Source organism: Epinephelus fuscoguttatus, linkage group LG1 (genome assembly GCF_011397635.1).
Source record: "Epinephelus fuscoguttatus linkage group LG1, E.fuscoguttatus.final_Chr_v1".
NCBI classification, from domain to species: domain Eukaryota; kingdom Metazoa; phylum Chordata; class Actinopteri; order Perciformes; family Serranidae; genus Epinephelus; species Epinephelus fuscoguttatus.
Window position 1 is genome coordinate 28,145,483 of NC_064752.1, and position 26,208 is coordinate 28,171,690.

Genomic DNA, 26,208 nt, shown 5'->3' on the forward strand with positions numbered 1-26,208 from the left:
CTGAGATAATAAAGCTATCATATCTACATTTTGACACATTACCCCCCTACATGGCAGGGCATGAAGATTATTTGTTAACCCATCTTGGCTCATACTGTATTCTCTATCAAAAATAAAATTAGTGATAGTACTAATAACCAAGCTGAGGCTCCTGGGGGCCATTTATATTCTGGGGTCCAGGGCCAGCTGCATACACTGACTGTAGGTACATGTGTGACTCATTGTGGTTCAGGCACAAAAAGAGCTCCAAACGTGCGTAGACAGGGGTGGAGGTAAAGATGGAGCTACATGTGTACAACCAAACAATAAAAAGTGCATGTGCGCGCGCGCGCTTGGACGTGACCATGAGCGCGCGCCTCTCTGAGCGCTCACTCACTTCATTCATTTCTGCCTGTGCGGCTGTAGGGACACTGTGCTCAACACGCTGGGAACAAGACGCTTTAACCCGGGACCATGAGGGGCTCTTGCCGCCCGAGACACACGCGGGACAGGGCAGGTAAGCTGCTAACACACTTTTCTTTTTCTTACATTTAATTTCCACCACTCTTTAGAGGCGACACTGTGAGCAGAGCAGTGTGCTCCAGAGCAGCTGGGCTAGCGAGCGGATGAAGTAAACAAGCCTATGTCACGTAGGCATGCTTCAGAGCTGACAGGGCTTCCCACCAAGGAGGAGAGGCGGGACACACTGCGGCATACAGCCGTGACATTTGGGAAACACTGGGCACTTCAGCTGTCACGTAGCAAAGAAATAGTTTGCAAATGCTCAGGGTGCTTTGGTAGCTAGCATCTCTCTGTATGCTGCTGCTGCTGGTGGTTAGCTCGGCTGTGAGGTAGCTGCTGCTGGACTGACAGGATGTAAACACCACTGTTTGTTGCTCTAAGCTCTCCAAACATCATGTCTCTCATTATGATGTTGTGTCAAAGACCCCCAAGACAGTTCTGAGAGCTAAAGTATGGACTCCGGAATGTTCCAGAAATGGTTGTTATCATGGGTCTGCACATACTACACAGAGGCAATGTTGAGGAAATAGTTTGTGAGTGTGCTGTCATCTCTGCATACCCTGACCTTCAGGCTCATTTGCCCTATTTCCCCTGGTGCCCCTGCAGGTCTGCAACATTATCCTCGGGCATCACACATGAAGGAGCTCCCCATATGGCTCAGACTATCTCTGTTAATAAAATACCACAAGGGAAACTCTTGCTTTTAAATGTTGCATTTCATTATTGTTGTAGTGACTGTTGTCGCTGCTGAAGATGGATTTTAACTGTAAGTAGCATCAGTGGAGACAGATGGAGAAGAGATTTCAGTCTTAATTTGGTGTACCGAGTGCTGGCTTGCGTCAGAAGCATCTGAGTGTTGCTCTAAATGTTTCAGTCTGAACCTCGGTGTGTTTACTTTAGTATGAAACCAGCCTGTTATATTACTGCTGAGCTTCCTCTTCACAATGCTACACATACTACAAGAGATTACGTGCATATGAATGGCATCTGAATCAGAGCTAATACTATGCCCCATATAATCCTGTGACTCACTTATTATAAGAATAGGCAATTGTGTAACTGTGTCTGTGGTGGAGCCTGGAGGGTTTGTTAAACACTGTGTTACTGTGCTGTCATGTTGACAAACGCCATGCATTGAGGACAAACTCCAACAAGGCTTCTGATGGACTTCGAGGGAGGGATTCACTGCCGTTCTTGTACGAATATGGTCACAGTGGTTGAAACGTCTGTAGCCCGAGCTGTTGTGGCAGATGCTCGAGGGATGAACAGGGCTCAGGCTGGGTTGCTGTGTAGGAGATGTGCTCTGCTGGCTTGACCGTGCGCCAGCACACTGAGAGGTGGTGCTTAGCAGGAAAACAGGACAAACGTGCTAGAAAGTTGCATACTTGTATATTTGTGGAGACTGGTACAGTTATTTTAAGAACAAATGCAAACAGCTACTTTGGATTTTGGATATTTGGTGTGGTGATAACACTAACAGAGAAGTAAATATGATGTGAAGAAGACGCTGGTTGAGAAAGCTTTGAGTCAGCTTTGTCTCGAGTGTGTGCGAACAGCCCGTATGTGTTTGTAGACAGAGAGAAATATGCTCCAGTGGGTGCAGCAGAGCAACACAGATTATATCCTACATGCATACACAGGGGCTTCATACCCAACAGGATATTTCTCTGAGCCTCACATGCTGTTAGCGGCAGTAAATACACCTTCTCCACCCTCTGTTTCCACCCCTCTATTACACTTAACAATCCTTATTTCCTCTGTCTTTATTCCACCAGATCCCACTCTGAATATTCTTAATGTATCACCCCCACTCATCCGTGCTCATCGACTCGCTCGCTGCCTGGCTCAGTCACTGCACCGCCCTCCCTTTCTGTGTCTGCTCTCTATCTAGGGGAAAGTTCACCCGCTCACTCAGAATCTCATTATAGGCTTCAGGCAGAGCTGCTGTAGCCTACATGTCCATGTGTGATGCCAGTGCAGTCGTTGTACGCCTGCGCGCTGCGCTCAGTGCACTGAGCTCGCTGGTGTTTTGCATCTGGGAGCATTCAAGTGCAAGGTTGTTTTGTGTTATTTTTGTATGGTTTTGCTCTCAAATGTCGCAACATGTTTCTGTACAATGGAGACATTAATCTCGCTGGTTTACACTCAGATGAAAACCGCCTGTGTTGTCGTCCTCTGTCGTCTGTAACACAAAAGGAACTCATACACCGATTCTGGATTACATTAGATACAAATAAATACAGAAAGGATTAGTCCATTAATCATAATTGTTTGACACAGAATTAATTACCAGCATGTTTTATAATCATGTAATCGTTTAAGTTATGCACAAAATGATGTGTTTGCAGCTTCTCCAGGTTGCTGTTTTTCTTACATGTCTTTGTTTTGGACTGTTGATTGGACCAAACCAGCAGTTTTAAGAGGTCACATTAAGTTCCTGGGGAATTTTTCACCATTTCCTTACACTTACTCAAATCAGTGATGAATGAATTACTGGAAAAATCTCAGAGTTTATGATGAAAATACTCCTTTGTTGCAAATACCGATCAGCAAGCTGAAACAGAGGATAGAGACTGACCAGAAGTATGGTAACACCCCCTGTCCACATACTTTTATTCTGAGTCTGTTTTTACAGTTAAGGCTCGAACCCTTAGTTCTAGTTAACGGACATCTTGAGAGTAAAGCTTTCAGTGATGTTTTAGGCATTAGTTTGCTTTAATCTTACTGCACAGGGCCACTGTCTTCCCCAAACCATTGCAAAAACTAGGTCCATAAAGAAATGTTCTTCTAGGTTTGGTTCAGATGACGTTGAACAGTCCAGCACAGAGCCATGACCTCAGCCCCATCTAGTACCTTTAAAATGAGTTTAAATGCAGACTACAAGCCAGGCCTTGTACTGCCCCACATTAGCGTCTGGCTCATCCCTGCAGGCACGTTCCAAAATATTGTAGGAAGCCTTCCCCAGAGGGAGGAGACTGTTATCAGATACTGGTGGAATGCTTTTAAGTTAAAAGGTCAGCAGAGACTCAAAAGTGATCCTGAGGTTTTTAAACTAAAACAACTGGATGTGCTCTTTAGACTCAAGTAATGTTTTTATTTTGTTTCTCTGTTGCAAACATAATGGACTTTTGTGGACCAGGGTATTTAGAAATCTGACAGTATCATTATCAGTGCCGTCAAAAATACAGACGTTCCACTTTCTATTAAATTAAAGTCGTATGTAGTGCACATCCCACGCCACCAGATGGCAGTCTACTGGTGTAACAGGCAGCTGAGCTGACAGACAAGGTGGCTGCAAGTGGTGGGGATGATGTTATGTGGCTGCAATGGTAGAGAGTTTATTTTCACCAAACTGGGGTATAAGGTATATGGGAGCCTCTAATATTAGGCATGCATGATACTGGATTTTTTGCCGATATCCGATATATAACAACTCATTTGACTGATAACAGATACAGATATCAATACAACCACTTTTGCCTATGTAAGTGATGATCAAGTCTCTTCTGTAGTGGAATTAACATCATATTATGCATGCATACTCTCATTGTGATGGCTCACCAGCAGATGGAAACATGAAATACAGTACTAAATGTATGTAATATTCATTCATTGTGCAGAATACGCAAAAGCATGTTGGCTGATCCCAATAGTTCATTTTACAGCCAATATCAGCCTATACTGTTGACGTGCCGATATTATCAGGAAGGTATGAGAAAATAGATACCGCCCAAGCCTAATACATGACATAATGGATACAGCAGTGCATCTGATAGACTGTATAGTTAATACAAAATGTAGAAAAGTAAGTGTAAACACTTCATGCCAAAAGGAGTTTAACTCTGCATCAACTTGGTGCTAATTACACTGTCAAACACTGAGCAGCAGAATGACTGTAGTAAACATTAACAATAAGAGAGATGGAGGAAACACAGCTGGTGCCCATGTGTGAATACTGTGGGAAACAAATATTGACACTGTCTTGAATATTCAGAATTGATATGTATTCATAACTAGATATTTGTTAATAGACTTTGAAAAGGATCTACATGTTATTCAGCATTTCAGTGTGTTAGTTGGTACATTTCTCCTAAAAATGAAGAAATGAAGAAGACAGAGAGAAAGTGGTCACATGCGTAAGAACTAACCTGCAGGGATGAGACATGACATTCATACATGCTGCAGTTTGGCTCTCAGCCTAATGTGACACACTCTTTGTAGCTGGTTATATAAGTTACTTTACAAAACTATAAAGTCTTTGTTTGTTCAGTAATTTTGTCGGTGACCTTAGGCATGAGACACAGAGGTTTCAAGTTTTAACAAAAATTGTAATTGTGGCTGTAGGAATCTGTTTTGTGTAACTTTTGTTCCTCTTCAAAGTTACTGTGCTGGTGAGGGTCGGGGAATAGATGAGTGAGGGCCAGTAAAAGCAGGCTTGTGGGCTATAACGCCATCAAGACATTAAAAGTAGAGATAATTTATTGAATTGTATTTTGTTTTTTTTATTAATGTATTCGACTAGTTATTTAGGCACGTCTTAATTTTCTTACTCACACCCACAAGGTTTCTATTTAGATGCAGTATTCTAAAGCAGGTCGAGGTTGCACATCTCATTAATGCTTAGTACTGAATATTTTGTGTTTATTGTATATTTACAAGGTATGCACTGAGCCATCTTTATTAGTCTCATACCTTTGGGCTTTGGGTTTTGGCCAATATCAAGTGCCGATCCGATACAAATGCTTGAATAAAAGCACTGTATGCTTCACTGTGTGGAAGTGACTGGGATCACTCCTTTATGTGTAAGGCAGCATCAGACTTGACTTAAACGTTGCTTTCCTAGCTTTGTAAAACAAAATGTAGCAATAAATACAGAGATATACATTTACTGAATTCATTCAATATTAAAATAATTGGTAAACTTGGTAAAAAATCTTAAAAATAAACAGGTGCAGCTGTCGCAGGTAGCTGAAGAACTTTTTGTCGTAGCGAGTGTAATCTGATGAAACATACCAAAGAGCAGAAGTAAATCAACCCCTTTGTCACTGATACCTGACCCAGCTGGTAGAGTCTGTATCGGCCTGATATCTGATATCAGTGTCACATCAGTGCTTCCCTGATATATTACATTTGTCCTTTTTCCAAACTGCAGTACCTCGTGTCATTGTGTACGTTCTCTGACTGATCAGCTTTTAAATCAATGCCTATAAGCTACTGTACTCTTGTTACTGAAGAAGGTGTGTGTGTGTGTGTGTGTGTGTGTGTGTTGGGGGGGGGCTCAGTAGTAAAGTGTCTGATGGGATTAGTCCTGTTGACACGCTGCCTGTCCCTGGCAGTGATGCACTCTGACCTCTGGATTTGTTTACTGTCTCAGTAGATGCTGACGTGACAACACAGACACATCTTTGTCTCAACTGCATTGTTTACTTCACTCCAGTCCAAACTTGTGGCCTGTTACAACGAGTACACAGCACCACCTGGTGTTACATATCTGACACCACATTAAGACTCAGAACAAACATTAAGCAGGTGTCCAGGTTCATTTCAAGTCAGGATGTTGTCGACATTGTTGTTGACAAAGTTGACATTCATTACTGAAAAGTGAAACTTGAACCAGTTGTATACAGAGGGTTGCTGATAAGTGTTGTGTAAGGACTTCTTTGTTCTTGTCTCATGTTTAATATGTCATTCGAGTCCAGTTCAGAAGTTTGCTGAGGTGGTGTGAGTTTAGGCAGTGTGTAAATAGCAGCAGTACCATCACACTGTTGTATAGAGACAGAAATGAATTAAGGTATTTATGCTGCAGCTGAACCCGAGGCCTTGTGGAAGACCTAACGCTACTGGAGAACAAATAATTAGTGTTTTGCTGAAAAGATTAGTTAATAACCAATTAGCTTATCTTAAGGCTTGATGATGAAAATCAAATATCATTCCCCCAAATACCTTGATATCAATATTATGACCATATCGTTTGACTATTGGTGCTTTTACAAAATAGGAGATTTTAATAAATAGTCATCAGTAATGTGAATATAATGACTAAATGAGTAAAGGCAAATAATAAAACAGTCCGATATGTTCAGAAATTAATCACTTTACTTTAATGCAGCCTTTAAAACCAGGAAACGACACCTACAATATTCTGATATCCAAAAAGACAATATCTAGTGTCATATCACAGTCAGTGTCAATATAATATTGATGTATTGCCCAGCCCTGGTTTATCTGCAGAAAATTAACTAACAATAGTTTCAAGTCCTTTATCAATACAAATACCCAACATCACCTGCTTCAGGACTCTCAGTGTGAATATCTGCTGCTTTCCTGTGTTTTTATATCATTTTAAACTGTAATATATTTGGGTCTTGGACCATAGTGTCGTCTTAAGAAATTGTTATGGGCTGCAAATAAGGATTGTTTACTTTGAGGATTAATGTGCTGATTGTTTCCTGACAGCTTTATTGTGTTATTTTTTTCCTAGGAAATTTTATAGTTTCTCAAGGTGGTTATTTGAATGGCTTGTTTTTGTCTGACAAACAGTCCAAAACCTCAAAGATATTAAATTCACAACGATACTGAACACAGAATAGCAGCAAATCTTCACATTTGAGAAGCTGAAATCAGGTTTTTGCTTATTTTCTTTTTTTAATCAAATTATTTTTTTTTCTGTCATTAGATGGTCAGTTGAGTAATCCTCTCATTTTATTCATTATATAGACCAGCCGTTGAATCAATAATCAGAAAAATAAAAAGCAGATAATTGATGATGAAAATAATCATTAGTTTCGACAACTGATTATTTTAAAGCCAACACAATAGATTAAACTGTTTTCTCCTGTGGCTGACTTCCTCTTAAATGATAATAGCAATACAGTCAAGTTTAAGTTTATTCACTTTATTAATCCCCCTGAGGAGAAATTCAATGTTTTCACTCTTGCTTGTCAATTACACACAGGTCTGAAAGACACACACATGCACAAAATGGAGAGATGTCAGAGTGAGGGGGCTGCCCCTGGTGAGGCGCCCCAAGCGGTTGAGTGGTTCGGTGCCTTGCTCAAGGGCACCTCGGCAGTGCCCAGGAGGTGAACTGACCCCTCTCCAGCCACCAGTCCACGCTCCATATTTTGGTCCGGACGGGGACTTGAACAGGCGACCCTCCGGTTCCCAACCCAAGTCCCTATGGACTGAGCTACTGCCCCTTCACTGAGCTACTGCCCCTTCGCTGCTGCTGCTGCTGCTGCTGCTGCTGCTGTTGTTGTTGTTGTTGTTGTTGTTGTTGTTTTTTTTTTGTTTTTTTGTTTTTTTGTTTTTTTTCCTAGCAAATGTCAGAAATACAGCATGGTCTCAAACTGCGCCTACGTAGAGCAACAAAAAAGTTTATCTCTGGTGCATCAGTACTATTACTTCAATTAATCAATTATCAGCAATGATCAAGCAATGCTTTAATCTTGGGACATTTCATTTATTATATGGACCAACCATGAATCAGTAATCAAGAAAATAGTCGCTCCTATAATAGATTTAACTTTCTCCTAAATAATAATAACAATTATAATTGTGATAATAATAGACTGATAATAATAATGATGCCCTGCGTTTTTTTAATAGCAGCTGATTTAAATCCTTGGTTGACAATGTATTGACACCGTCTGATGCTGAAGTTGTTGCTGACTTTGCTTCATGAAGCCTGCGTGACCCGGACTTTGTGGTGCCCGTGACTGGGTGGTGTCAGCCATGAAGCTGCCGTAGTTGCCGTTGTGATGTTTATGTGAGCTCTCAGCAGCAGTCAGCATTACAGCATGCCCTCCTTCATCCCCGGTCCGCCTCTCCTATTGGGTGCCGGGCCTCTTGTCTCTTCTCTGATTGGTCAATTCCTCAGCCGCATTCACTGCCCATGTGTGCTCCATGTGAACAGGCCCGGCGCTTGTTTTCCTTCAACATCTGCTTTTTGCGTTTCTCTTGCTCGTTTCCCTCGTCATTACGGTAACTTTTCCAAAGGATGCAGAGCCGTGTGTTTTCTTAGAAATGTTTGTTTATGGCCTGGAAATGTTTGTGAACAAGATTAAAGGAAACGTGTTAGTTGCATTTACACCACAAAAAAAGTATAGGCTAATGTAAAGCAGCACAAGACTCTCCAATACAGAAATGTGCACTTTAAAAGATAACAATAACAACCCCTCCCATTCACACGACTTAATCTCTCTGTAAATAGCCCAATTATTCATTTGTTTACATAATGACTGACAAAAAATGTTTCCTTCCGTTGTGAAATGAGTGATAGTTTCACATTCTCCATGCACTGGATAAATTTCCTTTATTTTTCAAAGCTCTGGCAAAGCTAAGTAGACCTTGAGTCTGGTTTGTTTTATCAAATATTATATTTCTATTTATTATTTGAGGAAATATGTCACAGTGACACAAGTGCCTTCACAGTAGATATTTATAGATATTTAGATATTAGATATTTATAGGCTTTTGTGTGCAGATAAATTAAATATGAAACAAGTCTGTGATGCCTGGGATAACACTGTAACACGATGTAAATAAATAACTGAAAATACAAATGGAGGCAGTTAGTTGAGGTTAAAACAACACGATGGAAATGCCGGATAAGCAAAGTAACATCGTGTACCCGGCTGTTTTGCTCCCTCACTTTGTCCTGCGCTCAGTCTCCAGTTATTACGGTAATGGGGGGGGGACTGCTGTTTCTCAGCTGATATGAGACATCCATCCCCCTGCAGCCTGCTGAATCAGACTGCCAGGACTGCAGCCCACCGCCTCATTTTCACATCAGGAGGGCACCATTAGTGATCCAACATCCAGGATGTTGGACAACGAGGAGTTCATGGTGGAGACCTCCCCGCGGGAGCTCATGCAGAACCCGCTCAGGAAGATCTGGATGCCGCACAAAAACGGGCACATAGCTCACAGACGGGGTAAGATGCAGCTGGCCGGCAAGTGTCGCAAAGGATGGGACCGGGACGTGATGGGGGGGTGTCTGCCAATATTCTTTATTTATATTCATTTTTTTTTTCAACATATCTAATTTTATTCACATATCCATGGGTCCAGTCTGTCTTTGATGTGAAAGGTTTTCCGTTATGTGACATTTACGCGCGGCTGTTGGAGATGTTGCGCACCAACAAAGCGCTGGATGCTGTCGGCTTTTTGTGCCACGCAGTGTTGCATCAGCTTATCTGGTTCATTTCCCCTCCTTATATGACATGCATGGATTTGAATCGCGCTTAGGGAGAATCATTTCTAGCTTGTCCACATGAGAGACACATGACCTGAACACATCGATTTAGTGGGTGTTAACATGTTGGTGTGAGCTGTGGTAGTCTTCTTCTGCTGAGTCAAGCTCTGCTTTATTCATTGATTTTTATTGCATCTGGCACCAAACCTCTCCTAAACTTTACATCTAATTGTTTTGTTCCTAGTTGTATAAATGACTCACTGCACACTCTCAAGAAATAACTCCTGAACCTTTTTTCCTTTACAGTCTGTGAGGTGAAGGAGTGTCTCTGTGAACTTGAGCAGGATGCTGTCCTGCAGGGAATGTGCCGGGTTCTGACCCCTAATGTTTGTTTTTCCTTTGGGAGAGGTTTGGCATTTTGAGCTAGTTCTTGGAAAAAAACTACAGTTCTAATTTTAAAAACAAATCAGGAAATTAGGTGAAATTATTTGCTTTGGTTTGTTGATATTCCTGAGTAATAGTTGTGAACCCAGAGAGAGCATTTTAAATTTTGTTAAGGATACATACATCTTCAACTTTTTAGATACAGCTTCATTGTTGCCAAGAACTCGGGGGCTCTATATGGCATGCAGAGATCAAACCTGACCCCTCTTGTGCACAACATGGTGCTGTCCTTAATTAACCAGCGTGTGCCTCTGGCTCTGTCAGAAGTCCGTGATGGCTGACAAAATGGAAACCTGACCCTGAGCTGTCTACATGCACATGCTCGTCTCACCCTTATATCCATTTGTTTGTTCATATATCATCCAATCATCTTTTCTCATTCTTGTTAAAATGTAGTTTCGAGCTCCAACAGGGCATAAATCCAAACTGCTGATGAGATGTTTTGGTACTGAGAGAAGCATGTGTCTCAGTTGTCGCAGTAAAGATGTCTCTGCTCTCTGCCGGGTGATTTTCTGTAGCAATGTATGTCACTGTCACACAGAGTGAGCTGAAATCTTTCCAAGTGTTCAGAGTGTCTGCTGTAATTACGAGCAACATTCAAGACTAATTAAACTCCTCCTGAATGGAGTAATGTTGACAAGCCATGCTCAGTGAATTAAACGTGTTAGAAGTGAGTTAAATTAAAAGGCTGTGTTTTTCTGTCTCACAGTGTGTATGACGAACTGCCCGACCCTCATTGTGACTGTGGGACTTCCAGCCCGAGGGAAGACTTACATTTCGAAGAAGCTTACACGCTACTTAAACTGGATAGGCGTGCCAACCAAAGGTAACAGCCACACCCCCGACACACACACACACACACACACAATTTTAAGTTTACAATGGAAACCAGCTGTATTCTCATGTTTTAAAAAACACCAAATTTTCTTGTGTAACAGAGTTCAATGTTGGCCAGTACCGGAGAGAGAGTCTGAAGATCTACAAATCCTTTGAGTTCTTCCGTCCAGATAATGAAGAGGGATTAAAAATCAGACGGTAAGTCCACAGTGATTGGACAAGCATGAGTGATTACGCACCAAAAGTCTTAAGGTTTTCACTTCAACAAAAGACTTTATCCACTGATGACTCCATCAAGTAGGATGAAGGTCATCTGTGAAGTCACCTGCTGAGGTGATTAGATGGAATGAAATCCTGCAGACTTTTGGCTCTTTACAGCACACGGTTGAGCACCCTGATATACACTTTATATTTAATTATTATGTAATATTACAGTGCCATCTGAATCCTCTGCAACTGTGTCTATAGATCAGATGTCTACAAGGTATATTCTCTTAAATAATTCTGTAGACCACTGAAGAAAAAAAGTATTTTTAGGCCCTAAACTGTTTATGTAGAAATTAAAATATAAGTAAGCATTAATGATATCGCCCAAATTGTGTGTTTGCCTACCAGATTTTGAGTTACTTTCTGGTTCAAGTTTGACTTACTGTGCCCACACACTGTTTTCTTAATAATTCTTAATTATGATTTTAATGTGATGAGTCATTTTCTATCATTGAAAGCCTTTTTACCATGTCCTTCCACCTTGAGCTTGTTGAACTTCTTGCTGTCTGTCTGCTTAAATGAAATATATACAAGTTGACCATGGATTTTTTTTAAGGCTAATATAATAACAATAGTTTGGAGCAGGAAAAAGCAGACAGCCAATCAACCCTTTGAAACCTGGAGTGGTGTCACTTTTCTTGTGCTGCTTTCAGACTCCTTATGGAAGTATTTATACCTTTAAATATTGAGAAAATTGGCGCAATTTCTCTCAAAAATATGGGGAAAAGGGCAATGAGTAAGTTAGTGAGAAATTTCTCTTGAATTGCAAAAATAAATAAAGAATAAATTTAGAAAATTATTTTAACAAACTAGAGAAGAACTATATTTATAATTATTATTTTTACATTTTAAATCATTTCCTTGTTTGATTGTTTTTAACATTTTCCTTCTTTTTTTCTTTTTCTTTTTTTTTTTTTTTTTTTACAAATTTTTTTGTTTTTAATTTTTTTCCTTTTATTAATTTTCTTTTTTTTTTTAAGATATTTTTAAGGGCATTTTTAGCCTTTATTTGATAGGACAGTCAAGTGTGAAAGGGGGAGAGAGAGAGAGAGAGAGAGAGGGAGTGAGCAAAGGGCCGCAGGCTGGAGTCGAACCCAGGCTGCTGCGGCAACAGCCTTGTACATGGGGCGCCTGCTCTACCACTAAGCCACCGACGCCCCCCTTTTATTAATTTTCTTGCTATTTTTTGTGTCATTTCGTCTTTCACTGCTCATTGCCTTCTTCCTCTCGTGTTTTTAAAAGAATCGAGGCGATTTGCTCAGGTTTTAAAAGGGTTAATCGACCAATATCAACCAAAAAAAAAATAACGTAAAAACATCTTGAAATGAAGAACAATATACAACACCAGTAGTGGCCTGCTTTCTCTGGAGCTGAATCCACTGATGAGGCTCCTTTTTGCTTGATTTAACACAACCCTCCGAGGCTGCGTGGCCATCAGCCATAACGACAGTTTGTGAAATGTCTCATCAGCACTGATTAATCAGCTTAACCAATTAATCAGTTGTCCTTTAATACTGTTTATACCATGGTCTGGCTGAATACTCAATTCTGATTGGCTGCAGGGTGTCCGTTAAAAAGTGTTAAAGGACAGCTAAAAAGACGTTCTGGTCAAATTGCCTGATGACAGGTTCTAAATTATTGCGCTGGCTCAACTGCTAGTGTGTAACCATAGCAACGGAGACTCAGAGCAGAGGCAACGGATTACAATGGGCATCATGAGTGATTTTATCGTTAAATTTATTTGGAGGTTAGAGAATGAAAAGAAAAGGGAGAAATGGCACAAGGAGGTGACACCGGAAGAATTAAATAATTTAGAAGATGAGACACTTGAAAACTCGTCAGATCATGACCGTCATGGGACATCGGTGTGAGAGCAGCCTGCAGGCTTATTGGGCTCTGTCAGTGCAGGAGAGATGAGACTGGAGCAACATCTTGTCGTCTCCAAATGTCCCAACAAGCAGTGCTCAATCTGTCAATCTCCGTCCTTCAAATGCCACTATGATGGACATACCCATATCACTTTCAAATGTCACCATTAATGGTAATGTAGCATTTAATTTTAAATAGGAAACAGTCGTTAATTTGTTAATGTGTTTATATGATTTAATCTCGACTACTGTATGCTTATGAATTATTTGTTGCAATTAAAAACGATTTTGACTACTATTTGGATGTTGATTATTTGAAACAAATTTTCTTGGGCCTATAAATGAACGCCACTGAATCATGAAAGTAATATCAAAAGGTTTTTTTTGGCACGTCATCCTCTGACCACCAGAGTCTGTAACACACAGGTGGTAAGAAGTGCACTGGCTTTTTGAAATAATCATCTTCTGAATAATATCATGTAACTTTTAGCCATCATCTCACTTCCCTTCACTGATCAGAGTCGCTATGCTCTCTACGCTGCGGCCACAGTGGGTTTCCATGGCAACGCCTGTCAACTACAGAGATTAAATAGTCCGCTCAGCTGTGGCTTGTGAAAAACTCTTCCGCTTCGCGTCGGACGGTTCACACCTCTGCATCGTCCATTAGTTCCTGATAATGGACACCTCGTCGGGCATTAACCCTTATATATATATATACTGGTTAACAAATGAAGCATTAGGGTGTTGAAACAGGGTTCCCTGTGCATCATCCAGGAATGTACATCTGCATCAGGTGCCTCTCAGGTCAAGAACAGAGAACTTCCACGGGATAAGAAAAGACCAGAGCACACTGATCAATTTACAGCCTTTAATAGTGCAAACAGATTAATGCTTTAACACCACTGTATTTTCATCAGAGTCAAAGAGAGTGTTATAAATCTTTACTAGACACTGACCCGATGCCTTTTGTCCTTCCACAGTCAGTGTGCGTTGGCAGCACTTAATGATGTTCGGCAGTACCTGAGTGTCGAAGGAGGACAGGTGGCGGTGAGTCCTTGATGCTGTCTTCAAATTCTCCATGGCATTTAAGCATAATATTGACATATCTCAGGGCTGCATGAGAGTGTTTGTTTGTGCTGTTTCAGGTGTTTGATGCCACAAATACAACAAGAGAAAGGAGAGGGACCATTGTGAAGTTCGCGGAGCAGAATGGGTTCAAGGTATGATGAATAAGGCAGAGTTTTATTGACTTAAGTCAGACACTCTGACTTGATGGACTCTAAGTTGATTACATTGTCTTGTCATTGCAGGTATTTTTCGTGGAGTCTGTGTGTGAGGACCCAGATGTTATTGCACAAAATATAGTGGTAAGCTTTGTCTCTTTTTATTCTATGCAGTATGGATCATTGAAAATACAATTGGCAAACAATGCAGTGTGTTTATTTTGAAACAACATGACATAAGTGATATCTGAAATGTTCACTCCTCCTTGCATATGATAATGTTATATTGCAAAGATTTAAAAACCTGTGTGTGTTTGGGTGTTGTCACACTGGCATTTAAGTCCAAAGTCAAGAGCAGTTTACCATGAAATTGGTAATATGAAGAAGACTTTCAAGGTTGAGATCTAAACAGACAAACTCAGTGTGGTAAAAGGCTAAGTCATGTCAGACAGCTAATTTCCTTTTTCCTCAGCTCACTTCCTCTCCCCGTGTTTCTGTCTTTGTAGCAAGTTAAGCTGGGCAGCCCAGACTACATACACTGCAACACAGAGGAGGCCATTGAGGACTTCATGAAGAGGATCGAGTGTTACGAGTCCTCCTACCAGCCTCTGGACGAAGTTCTGGACAGGTAAAGAAACACAAAATTACCCAGATCAGTTTTAATTAACTCCTCAAGATCGCTGAAGTTAGCTTGACTCTCCTGTTCCAGGGATCTATCCTACATAAAGATCATGGACGTGGGCCGTCGTTACCTGGTGAACCGCGTCCTTGACCACATCCAAAGCCGAATCGTCTACTACCTGATGAACATCCACATCACTCCACGTTCCATCTACCTGAGTCGCCATGGGGAGAGTGACCTCAACATCAAGGGACGGATTGGAGGAGATTCTGGCTTGTCTGCCAGAGGAAAAGAGGTGTGTGTTTATGTAACGTACAAGTTTGAATGTCATCAAAAATGTATATTGGTATGGTTCCATGAAGAGAGAACATTGTTCTCATTGGATGTTTTGGTCTCTTGTGTTCTAGTTTGCCAAAAGTCTGGGGAAATTCATCCAGGACCAGAACATCAAAGATCTAAAGGTGTGGACGAGCCAGATGAAGAGGACAATCCAGACGGCGGAGTGTCTTGGGGTGCCATACGAACAGTGGAAGTCACTCAATGAAATAGATGCTGTACGTTGATTCCCATGTTCATCAAAATGAATGCAATCACCTTTTTTAAGCTTGTGTTTACTCAAGCTAAACACATCATTTTCCCTCTTTACAAAGGGTGTGTGTGAGGAGATGATGTATGAGGAGATCCAAGAGCATTACCCTCTGGAGTTTGCATTGAGAGACCAAGACAAGTACCGCTACCGCTATCCTAAAGGAGAGGTGAGAATGTGATTCTTCACAATGTCTCATTGTTATTCTTTAGAGGTGATTGTGTTTGTATGTGTCCTGAACATGGTGTGTTTTTGATGGGTCTGTGATTATCCATCAGTCTTATGAAGACTTGGTGCAGCGACTGGAGCCTGTGATCATGGAGTTGGAGAGACAGGAGAATGTTCTGGTTGTTTGTCACCAGGCAGTCATGCGTTGTCTTCTTGCATATTTCCTGGACAAGACTGCAGGTATGACGGACTTACAATAGGCGATATGAACATTTTAAAGTGTATAAACTGTTTCAGATTATTTGCTGACTTATGATATACACAGGGCAAAGTATTGAAAAGCACCATAAGCAGCCTTAAATGAAAATATGACCCTGAAACTTTCAAGATGTTTCATAACTTTGTGTCTCTGTCTCCACAGCAGAGTTGCCTTATCTTAAGTGTCCTTTGCATACAGTGTTGAAGTTGACCCCCATGGCTTACGGTGAGTTCTGTCATCTTCTAGGCATGTATTGACATGTCATGTTTCTGGGGTGCAATCACAATTCACAATTCATAGTATGTCATTAAAAACACATAGTATTCCATGTCATTAAACATGACATAAAAAAGTCATAGTATAGTATGTTGCACAATTTCATAAAAAAGGTCATAGTATACTATGTCATAAAATACATGAACAAAAAGTCATAGCATAGTATGTCAAAAAGTTTCATAAAAAATGTAGTAAAGTATGTCATAAAATTTCATAAGAAATGTCATAGTATAGTATGTTGAGAAATTTCATAAAAAATGTCATTGTATAGTATGTCATAAAAAATTCATTAAAAAAAATGTCATAATAAAGTATGTCGAAAAATTTCATAAGAAATATCATAGTATGTTGAAAAATTTCATAAGAAATTTCATAGTATAGGATGTCGAAAAATTTCATTGAAAATGTCATTGTATAGTATGTCATAAAAATTCATAAAAAATGTCATAGTATGGGATGTCGAAAAATTTCATAAAAAATGTCATAGTATAGTATGTCAAAAAATTCATAAAAACAGTCATAGTATAGTATGTCAAAAAAATTCATAAAAAATGTCATAGTATGGGATGTCGAAAAATTTCATTAAAAAGGACGTAGTATAGTATGTCATAAAAATTAATTAAAAAATGTCATAGTATAGTATGTCGAAAAATTTCATAAGAAATATAGTATAGTATGTCGAAAAATTCATTAAAAACATCATAATATAATATGTCATAAAAATTAATTGAAAGAATTGTCATAATATTGTATGTCGAAAAAAATCATAAAAAATGTCATGGTATATTATGTTGAAAAAAATCATAAAAATGTGATAGTATGTCGAAAAATTTCATAAAAAAGGTCATAGTATAGTATGTCAAAAGAATTCATAAAAAAGTCATAGTATAGTCTGTCATAAAAATTCAAAACAACATTATAGTTAAGTATGATATAAAAATAATGAATAATTTCATAAATAATATGAATAATGACTCCGTTTCATGTTTTATTGTAAAATAGTTTTATTTGCAGTCCAATGAAACCTTGCCACGTTAGGTGGTTACATATCATGACCAAAGATAACTTGACAGTTTATTTCCACTTGTTCTGACTGTTCCCTTGTTATGTTTCCTCCCTCTCAGGATGTAAAGTGGAGTCTGTCTATTTAGGCGTGGACTCTGTGAACACACACAGAGAAAAACCAGAGGTAGGTATCCCAGGCAGCACACTGTTATGTCTCTCAGCAGGCCACGTAGACAACATGAATCCGCTTCACAGCTGATTCCAGCTGCCATCAAATTCAGTCTGCATCTCCCTGCTGCTGAAGGAGCCATGGCAGTCAGTGCTGATGCGTCCCTCTTTTCTTATTGCACAGAGAAAGTAAATCTGTCACACATGGCAGAGGAAGCCGTGTTCAGTCTCCGTCCAACCTGTGATCCCTGACAGCAATCAAGACAACTGTGCCATCACTTAACAATGACACCCCTACCTCCATCCGCTCAGCCCTTTTGTTCTCATTTCATTTTTGTCTTAGTTGTGTCATTTTTGTGAAGTCATTTTCTACATTGGCCCTGAGAGCTTAGTGCACTGCAGCTTAAAGTAGAAAGTGTAAGACAACAAAACCAATTACTGGAGCTCTGCAGACCACACAGAACACAATGGAAATTAGTTAAAACTATAATGATCATAGTAATAATAATATGTAAAGTTCATTTAATGAAAATAAACTCATGTACTTTTTTTTCTTGAATGCATCATATTCTGTCAGTGGTGAAGACCTGTTCTCCTTTTGCTTGTGTTTTGACTCGTTGCAGTGGGTCGAGTTCTCAGGGCCAGTGCATTTTACTCAGTTGTACATTTTTGTTGGAACTACGTAACATAACTGGAGTTGTAGGACAAATCAGTCAGCTGCGTGTGTTTGTGTACTTGTACATTTGTGAGGACCAGTGTGATTTAACAGACCTTGGGGGTGAGAATGTTTGGGCAGGTTCGAATTAAGCTTAAATTCAGTTTTGGGTAAATAAAGTTCCTCACAAGTATAGAAGTACAAATGTGTGTGTGTGGCGGAATAAATATGATGAAGGAGAGAACATGACAACAAGCACATTTCCTAACATTGTTTTTATCTGTGTCTTCAGTCACCATGTAGGATGTAACTTTGTTTTTTTACATAATTAATATTATTTTAATTGTCTTAACATGTTAACTATTTGTATGTGTACGAGTAAAACATACATTTAACCTCATCATATATTTTTACTGCAAATGAGGCACGATATTATTTTCATATGAGTAATTGTTTTTTAAAGCTAATGTCTCTATGTTAAAACTTGTTAATGTTTAAATGTGAAGGGTTAATCAGCAACACCCAACAAAATCCTGCCTAAAATTTCAATATATAATATATATATATATATAGAACACAATTATAAAATCATCACTAACACACATGTGTATGTACATCAAATGTACTTTTTCAGATTTTTGGTGTTTGTGAAAGCTATTGCAAATATAAAAATCCAAATTGGAAAAATCATCTCTCTCTTGTTACTTTTTTTCTGGTGAATAAATCAATGATCAATGAGTATAATGTGTGTATAAGTACAGTTGTGTGTGCATCACATGTCAGAGAGGATGTTTTGTCTGAATAAAGCAATAAGTAACGTATGAATAGTCATCTACAGTAAAATACTGACTTCTGTATTAAAGTCTTCTAAGTCTTGTTTGATATGAGTCATCTAGACTGTTGAGTGGCAGTAAAGAACTCTGAACCATTAAGTGATTCAAGTCTTTAGAAATCCACCTTTAACAGATTTATTTTATGGCAAAAACTGTCATTTAAAAACCATTGTAACATCACCCACAAGGTCCATTAATATGTTTATTAATACCGGCTGAAAGCATTAATTCAACCTTCATTGAACTAATTGCATGAGTCATTTCACTGTTGAGTATCAAGGGCGTATTCAATGAATTAAAGTCAATCTGTGAATGTTGGATAAGTAATTTTTATAACCCAGTCATTTCCTCTCCTCACTGTTTCAGAATGTGAACGTGCAGCGCACCACAGAAGACGCTCTGCAGACAGTCCCAGCTCACCTCTAACCTCCTGCGCTCCCCGTTCCAGCCGAGACCTCGTCCGACTTTCTGCTCGGACTTCTGAACTGCATAATGGCAGCGGTGCTGTTCAACCACCCAGACTCAAACTGTAAAGCACTTTCACTGAACGTCATTTTTATATGTAATCTGTTCTGTTGTGAACTTCACTGAACTGTTACTCTAGCTCATCTCCAACTGAGGACAACGAAAGGAAAATGCCAATATTTTTTTCATATGTGGGTCTGCTGTTGCAATAATATTCCCTTACATTTCAGCACCTTTTTCTCCATGATGATATTTAATATCTACTGTGTATCGTGCACCGTGTATGCTGCCATATGCTTCCAGTGTTTCTGAAGACGTTTTAACTGTTTGAAAAACGAGTACCGTGACACTAAAAAACTGTGAAGATTCTAAAGAAAAGACTACTTCAGTTAAAATGATAAAAGTCGTAATTCCCTGACTGGTGAGCAGAAACGCAAATGAACTTTTTATTTTTTTAAAAACTGTTTTTCTTTGCTCATTGTTGGATTATATTAAAAAGGCAGCCATTGTGTTACGGAGGCCCTGAGAGGCAAGTGAGCAAAGAATTCTGGTGATACATTTTTTTAAGTCTGACCTACACAGTTTTCTTTCCTGTGTTAATGACTCAAGAACAGGTGGAAAAAATGTCCTAAAAATGCAGGATAGTCTTTTTAAAATTAAGATAATTTGAGCAACAAGTGGAAAAGAGTTTTGCCTGGATCAATTTTGTTGTGAATTTCTTATTTATTTTTTGTCAAGTGTTGTTCTAAAACTCATTTTGTCATGACTGCCCCATTTTTAAAATGACTAAAAGCATTCGTGAGTTCTCCCAGGTGAGTTTTAATTTCTCCATGCACTCTAAACACGAGATTCATATATTGTGTGTTAATAAGTTATTTAACACTGCTCTCATTTGTTTTTCTTCCGGCTAGAAATAATAATGTTTATTTACATTTTTATTTTGCCTAACAAGGTGAAGCTGTGTGATTTAGTCTGCGCCAAAAGAAGAAACAACAGTAATGTTACAGAACTTGTCCTATGTAGAGCATGGGGTTGTGGTGCACGTCAGCCTCTTGTGGCCGAAATGAGTATTACAACTACAACACAAAAAAATACAAAGAAAATTCACCTACCACTTTTTCCCACCTTTCACAGATGGGTGGAAAAGTAATTTAGAAATGTGATGCTGACTAAAGTTATTTTTCCACCTGAGACAACCTTTTTTCACCTGTTATGTCATAAACAGGAGAGAAAACTATTTAGATTTAGGGAAAAGGATCACCAGAATTGTTCTTCCTCAGTTGCCTCTCAGGGCGTCCGTACAGTGTATCTACTCTGAGTAAACAAAGATTAATATAAATCTTAAACAATTTCAGAGGTGATAATAAAATCCTTTCACCATAAAGGATGGAAATGAGATTGTAAATATACCTGACACAGATGTAGCTTCTGTTCTGTAACCTGAACTCTTGGGATCAGACCTTTCCTCTGTTACTATTATAATGTTTAAACCAAAAAGAATTTTTGGGATGGACAGTGAAATGCTGTGACAAATCTCCAGTCATTAGTCTGTCACTGAAGAAGGCAGCCTTTGATTGACGTGTGATGTTATTGTTGAAATGAATGCCTCGGTTTAAAGGTACCGTGCAAACTGTACACGCATGTGTGTTTGATGTAAAATGTGTGTGTGTGTGTGTGTGTGTGTGTGTGTGTGAATCTACATGTATTTTATGGTATATCAGTTTTTGGAGACCTCTGTACATTTTCTGTAATATTATGCATTTGATATTGTACATTACTGTGCTGAAAATATGATTCCAAATGCCTTGTTTGTCTCCAGCTGTCACAATCTCAATAAACTGTCAAAGTTTGGGGTAAAGACAGAGCTGCTGGTTGTGTTTCAAAACACCACAACAAATATAAAAAATAAATCACTGAAATACAAAGAATAATGTTTTTATTTATCTTTAAGCAAGTATATTTATTTTACTTATTTGCACATACAACAGCGTTCATTCTGTGGACTACTACAAGAAATGTGCACCAATTGTTGATTGCCCTCGTGGTTTAAGGTCTGTCATAACAAAACAAAGCTAAATTAAATGTGCATATAATATATATATTTAAAAAAAAAAAAAAAAAAAAAGAACATTTAAATTATTTTAAAAATCAATATTACCTTGTGCTCATAAATATTGATCATATATACCTTTTTTAAGGACCTGCCCTGACGTCTAATGTTCTACAGGCAGAAAGTAATGTCTGGTATGAATATTCATTATGTACAAAAATCAATATTTCTGAGCAAAGGGGAATTTTAAGGTTAAAGGGCAAAACCGCACTGGCCTGCACGTCTTATGTTTCTCGACTTCTCTTGGCTGATAAGAGTTTGTCTCCTCTCTGCTCTGTGATGTGAAAGCTCCACAGTGACGGCCAAGATTGCAAAAGGAATGTCTTCCTGGGTTTTCTCTTTCTTTCTCAGAACTGCAAAAGAAAAAGAACATGTAAGCCACAGTAACTCTAAAAAGACAAAGATGAATTATATTACTTCATCCCTATTAATAATATAACTTTAATCTTTAAAAACAGCACAAAACTTGACTGAATCAAAGACCTACCACAGAAATCTCATAGACGAGCTAATGTTAAAATAATACAAAAACTAAACCCACTTGTCAAACGCGTGATGCAGAAAAACTACAACTTACATTTTTGAGGAACTCCTCGGCGACGATACGAGCCCTGGCATTGACGGACAGCTTCATTTCACTGATCTCCTTGTCGATTTCCTCCATGAAATGAATGACAAAGTCCACCAGTTTGTGTTTGTACATCTGCTCCGTGTGGAAGTTGGTGATGAGAAAACTGATGTCATAGCCCTGGGAAACAAAGACGGATGACAAGAGAGTGTTTTTATCTTTAAACATAAATAACTGACACTAATGTGAGATCAAGGTTCCTACTGAGCCCAACTAATTGTATTCGTGGAAAACATTTGTGGCTTAAAATGGCAACCGTCATTTGATGTTTAAAAAAAGAACAATACTGTTAAGTTACTGCTGTCTCTACGGACTGGGACATTTAAGGTGCATTCAAGAGCTCCAACTATTCAAGGCCATTAAGGGCATGACAAAACCTAACTCCTGCATACCTTTACCTCGTCCACGACTACATTAAGTAGACTAATTTGTCATGTTTTAGAACAGTGGTTCAGCCACGAGGTCCAGATTTCTCCTCAGTCATTAGTTCAAGGTCCACACACAGTTTTATATATTCAGCGTCATACTTGCTTTGACTATGTTGTCAAACTAGTTTGCTGTATGTGTTAAGTAGCTGTCCATTATTCATTAAGTCTACAAGAGCAAAAGGTACATCAAATAAAATCTCTGTTGCGGAAATTCACTGTACTTCAAAATAATGTGTATTTTTTACAAACTTGACATGTTGGCGAGTCACTTGCAACCCACTTTTGGGCCGCAACCCAACCACTGTTTTAGAATGTTTGCAACAGTTCACATAACAAAATCATTTTCATTTTTGTTCCACATTACCTTTTAGAGGACAACTCCTTGCCTATCCGTCTATTTTAAGCATTTTTCCAACTGTTTGAGTGTGTGTGGGAATCCTGTAACTGTGACTGACCCACTTTCAACACCCACTTACCTCCACTGGTTTCCTCCTCAGGATGAAGAAGTTCTCCGCTCTCATCATCATGAAGCGCATGAATTTATGGCACAGAATCTTCTCAATCTCATCTGCCTGCAGCAGCAGAATATTTATGGTCAGGGTTACAGACACAGTTCTGATATTCACATCAACAAAATGTATCACTATTTGCTTAGTTTAGCAACTGGAAACCCAGACAGCAGCCTGACCGACTGACCTGCTTGACAGCGATGCTGACTCTGACAGAGTTGATGGAGCCCTCAATCAGGACTTTCTCCTTTTCGTTACGGCTGATGATCACAGGCTGGAGGAGCAGCTCTTTACTGCTCCTGTAAGTGGGAGGAATACACACAGTTCATTTTCTCTCCACAGGAACTAAGAGGTGGCACTCAGATTATACACTCCGGTCAAATTTAAATCTAACAATCTAAGCGACAGACTCACCGTACTTCCACCTCTGGTTTGTTATGTCTTTCCACCACTTGCGAGGAGAAATTCTCCAGGCAGAGGGCGGCCTGCAGGGTAGCACGCACCGCATTGAGGTATGGGCGCAAGGTTGCCGTCTGAGGGAGAGAGGTAAGAAGAGAGTAGATGAGAATCATTCCGAAAGAACAATGCCTGAAACTATGGGCAGGTGCACCTGAGACACATTCCTCCCTGGTCTCACTTCATCTGATAACAGTGTACAGAATAAGAGCACTGACTGCCTTAAGTCTCGACCTAGAACTGGGCCTCTGGTTCATACATTATTCATGTCACATTAATGCCACCTAAAAACATCACTAAAATTCTGCCAAATACAATTGTCTTAAAATTATTTAATACAGACTGAATATATCTGTGCATTTTCTAAAGAAATAAAGTTCCATCAAAATATTGCCCTGGGTGAAATTCAGAAAAACTAGGAGAAAACATGTTCATAAGTGTGGACATTATCTTAAGACCTAAATAAAGTCTACCGTTACACCAAGACTTATGCAAAATTATGATGTTAAAGAACAGTAAATGTTACAGACATTGATAGAAATAACCTACAATTTACTTTTACATTTTTAACTATAACCTATGTGGTACTCTGTCCACCACTGCACTTAATCACATCACATTAGTTACACATTGAACTACTTCTATTTTTCTCTTTTTTCTCTCTGAAAAAACCACCAACACAATATTGCTTAGTTGTTTCCTCAGAGCCAAAACATCAGGACACCACGCCAAAGTACACACTGATACTATTACTGCAAAACTGAACAGTGTCCTTCAACTTAAGACACAGTGTTGACACTGACACACCACTGTGCTGAAGGAGGACATGTACTGCTCGGGGATATTTTTCTAAAAGCTCCAGAACAGAGCTCGACTGGGAAATCAACAGTCGATATTATCAGCCAACAATACCAATTAGATATAGGCTACTGTTATTGTTATATGTTGGCCAGTATGTGGCATGAAATTACAACAGAGATGCCAAACACTTAAGTATAAGAAACACTGTCTCAACTTCATTATTTATCAACAATAAAATGCTGCACCTACATATCTTTGTTTGAGAACATAACCCACATGCTGTTGTGAAATGCAGGTGCAGTTTCAAAAAGTGGTGACCAATATAAGCATGTTGAAAATGCAGCTGCATCACATCATCTGAACAGCTGTTAACTGATAAAGACTGAGCTACTCCACTACCTGGTGTTGAGACTGACAGGAAACAGTTTTCAAAGTGTTCGCCCATTTAAGCAAATGATAATTTAATTAAACTATTTTTAAACTGAGGGACGAAGCAGCTGGAGACGGTCAAACATCACCAGGTGTATCTCACTGATGTATTTTCACCATCAGCTGGTCACACAGTCAGCTAGCTCACAGATGTGTTTATCATTGTAACGTTAGTTCGTTCGTCTACGTTACCTGGCAACACACTCCGTAACTTAAACCAACAGTCACATTCTATCACCATGGAAATGCACCGTGACGAAGCAGGTTTCTATGCCAGTATCTGGGATGTTTTCTCTTTTAGCTCTTTTAGCTAACGTTAGCCTGCTAGCTAACTGCCTCCTTAGCTAGTCCTGATGAGACTTGATGTAAACCGAGCTGCGCCGTCCTACATGGATGCTCTGTAAGTCGAGGAGCTGTATCGACCTAATATCGATTATATCTGACATCTGCAATTGTTAAACTGCGTCAGGTTATCAGCACATATGTGTAATTTCTCTTACCATTGCTCTGTGTGATGAGAGGCGGCTAAAGGCGGAAGTAGTTACACTTGACAGGGCTTTTCCGTGAACATACCGGAAGTCAGCTCAACCGCTATCGCTCTGGTTTTGAGCTCGGTTTGCAAGATTAAAAATAAAACACACACCGGGGTTACAAAATTTCCATTTAGCAGTAAATGTCATGAATCAAAATGGTCTTTAAATTGCGTATGTCAGTATTAATATAATTAAATAAAGTCAGACAATAATATTTTTCCCTCACCACAGAATAACAAGCTCACTAGAGAAAACATGTTACACCAGTCTGCCTGCTTATTACTATAATCAAATATTTAACAGGTTGTTCTACATTTCAGTTTGAGTTTCTGTGTTAGCCTCGCCAACAGTCTAATTCTTATTAAATCGATAACTGAGCAATGATGAGATGGTGTAATATCTGGGCTCAGTGTGCTAAAATGACTTTTGACAATTATTAACATCCCACAAATGCAACCTCTGTTTGATTGTGGGAGCACACAGAAATGTACATGGCTCTGTGCAGGGCTGTGGCTACACCACTGGGGACACAGAAGTCTTGTTTTGGCAATCTCGGAGGATATGCTATGATCACACTCACACACTTTATAGCTTTTTAAGGATGCCTCTGATATTGAAAAGACTTGATATCTTACCTGCAGATGAATAAATTTAAAAAAGAAAAGAAAAGGGAATTTAGATTTGTTTTACAGCCACAATAACAAACCTGACTGTGTAGAAAGTCCTTTCAGATACTTCAAGGCCAGGCAAACTTACACATTTGCAATTAGTCTAGCAAATTTGACCTATGTTGACATTAAAGTTAAGTGGCTCTATGCTGTGACTGTAAGGGAAATATTATATTACTACTCAGTAAACCACTGAGTGATAATTATATGGGCAAACAAGGGGTTAAGTTGAACCAGTCATTCTCAAATTGTGGCGCGCCCAGCCTGAGGGGG

The 26,208-nt window shown here is 39.2% G+C and overlaps 2 protein-coding genes across 4 annotated transcripts; one reads left to right on the forward strand and one right to left on the reverse strand.

The window, feature by feature from the left end:
- Nucleotides 1–357: 357 nt before the first annotated feature.
- Nucleotides 358–21,501, forward strand: pfkfb4b (6-phosphofructo-2-kinase/fructose-2,6-biphosphatase 4b). Of its 3 annotated transcripts, none has more exons than XM_049583882.1 (14): nt 358–496; nt 10,851–10,967; nt 11,080–11,176; nt 14,094–14,160; nt 14,259–14,333; nt 14,424–14,480; nt 14,843–14,964; nt 15,046–15,253; nt 15,366–15,512; nt 15,609–15,713; nt 15,823–15,952; nt 16,134–16,196; nt 17,372–17,436; nt 19,275–21,501. In XM_049583882.1, exons 1-14 carry the CDS (start codon nt 454–456, stop codon nt 19,332–19,334), a joined length of 1,356 nt encoding a protein of 451 aa, XP_049439839.1. In that variant the 5' UTR covers nt 358–453; the 3' UTR covers nt 19,335–21,501. The 3 variants fall into 3 exon arrangements, with proteins under 3 accessions (XP_049439839.1, XP_049439823.1, XP_049439833.1); XM_049583866.1 differs by lacking the exon at nt 358–496 and adding an exon at nt 9,227–9,437; XM_049583876.1 differs by lacking the exons at nt 358–496; nt 19,275–21,501 and adding exons at nt 9,227–9,437; nt 17,605–18,765.
- Nucleotides 21,478–25,312, reverse strand: arpc4 (actin related protein 2/3 complex, subunit 4). Its single transcript, XM_049583944.1, has 6 exons — nt 25,235–25,312; nt 23,463–23,581; nt 23,236–23,347; nt 23,016–23,111; nt 22,061–22,231; nt 21,478–21,836 (listed from the first exon to the last, which is right to left on the reverse strand). The coding sequence occupies exons 1-6, from the start codon at nt 25,235–25,237 to the stop codon at nt 21,831–21,833; spliced, it is 507 nt and encodes a 168-aa protein (XP_049439901.1). The 5' UTR covers nt 25,238–25,312; the 3' UTR covers nt 21,478–21,830.
- Nucleotides 25,313–26,208: the final 896 nt, after the last annotated feature.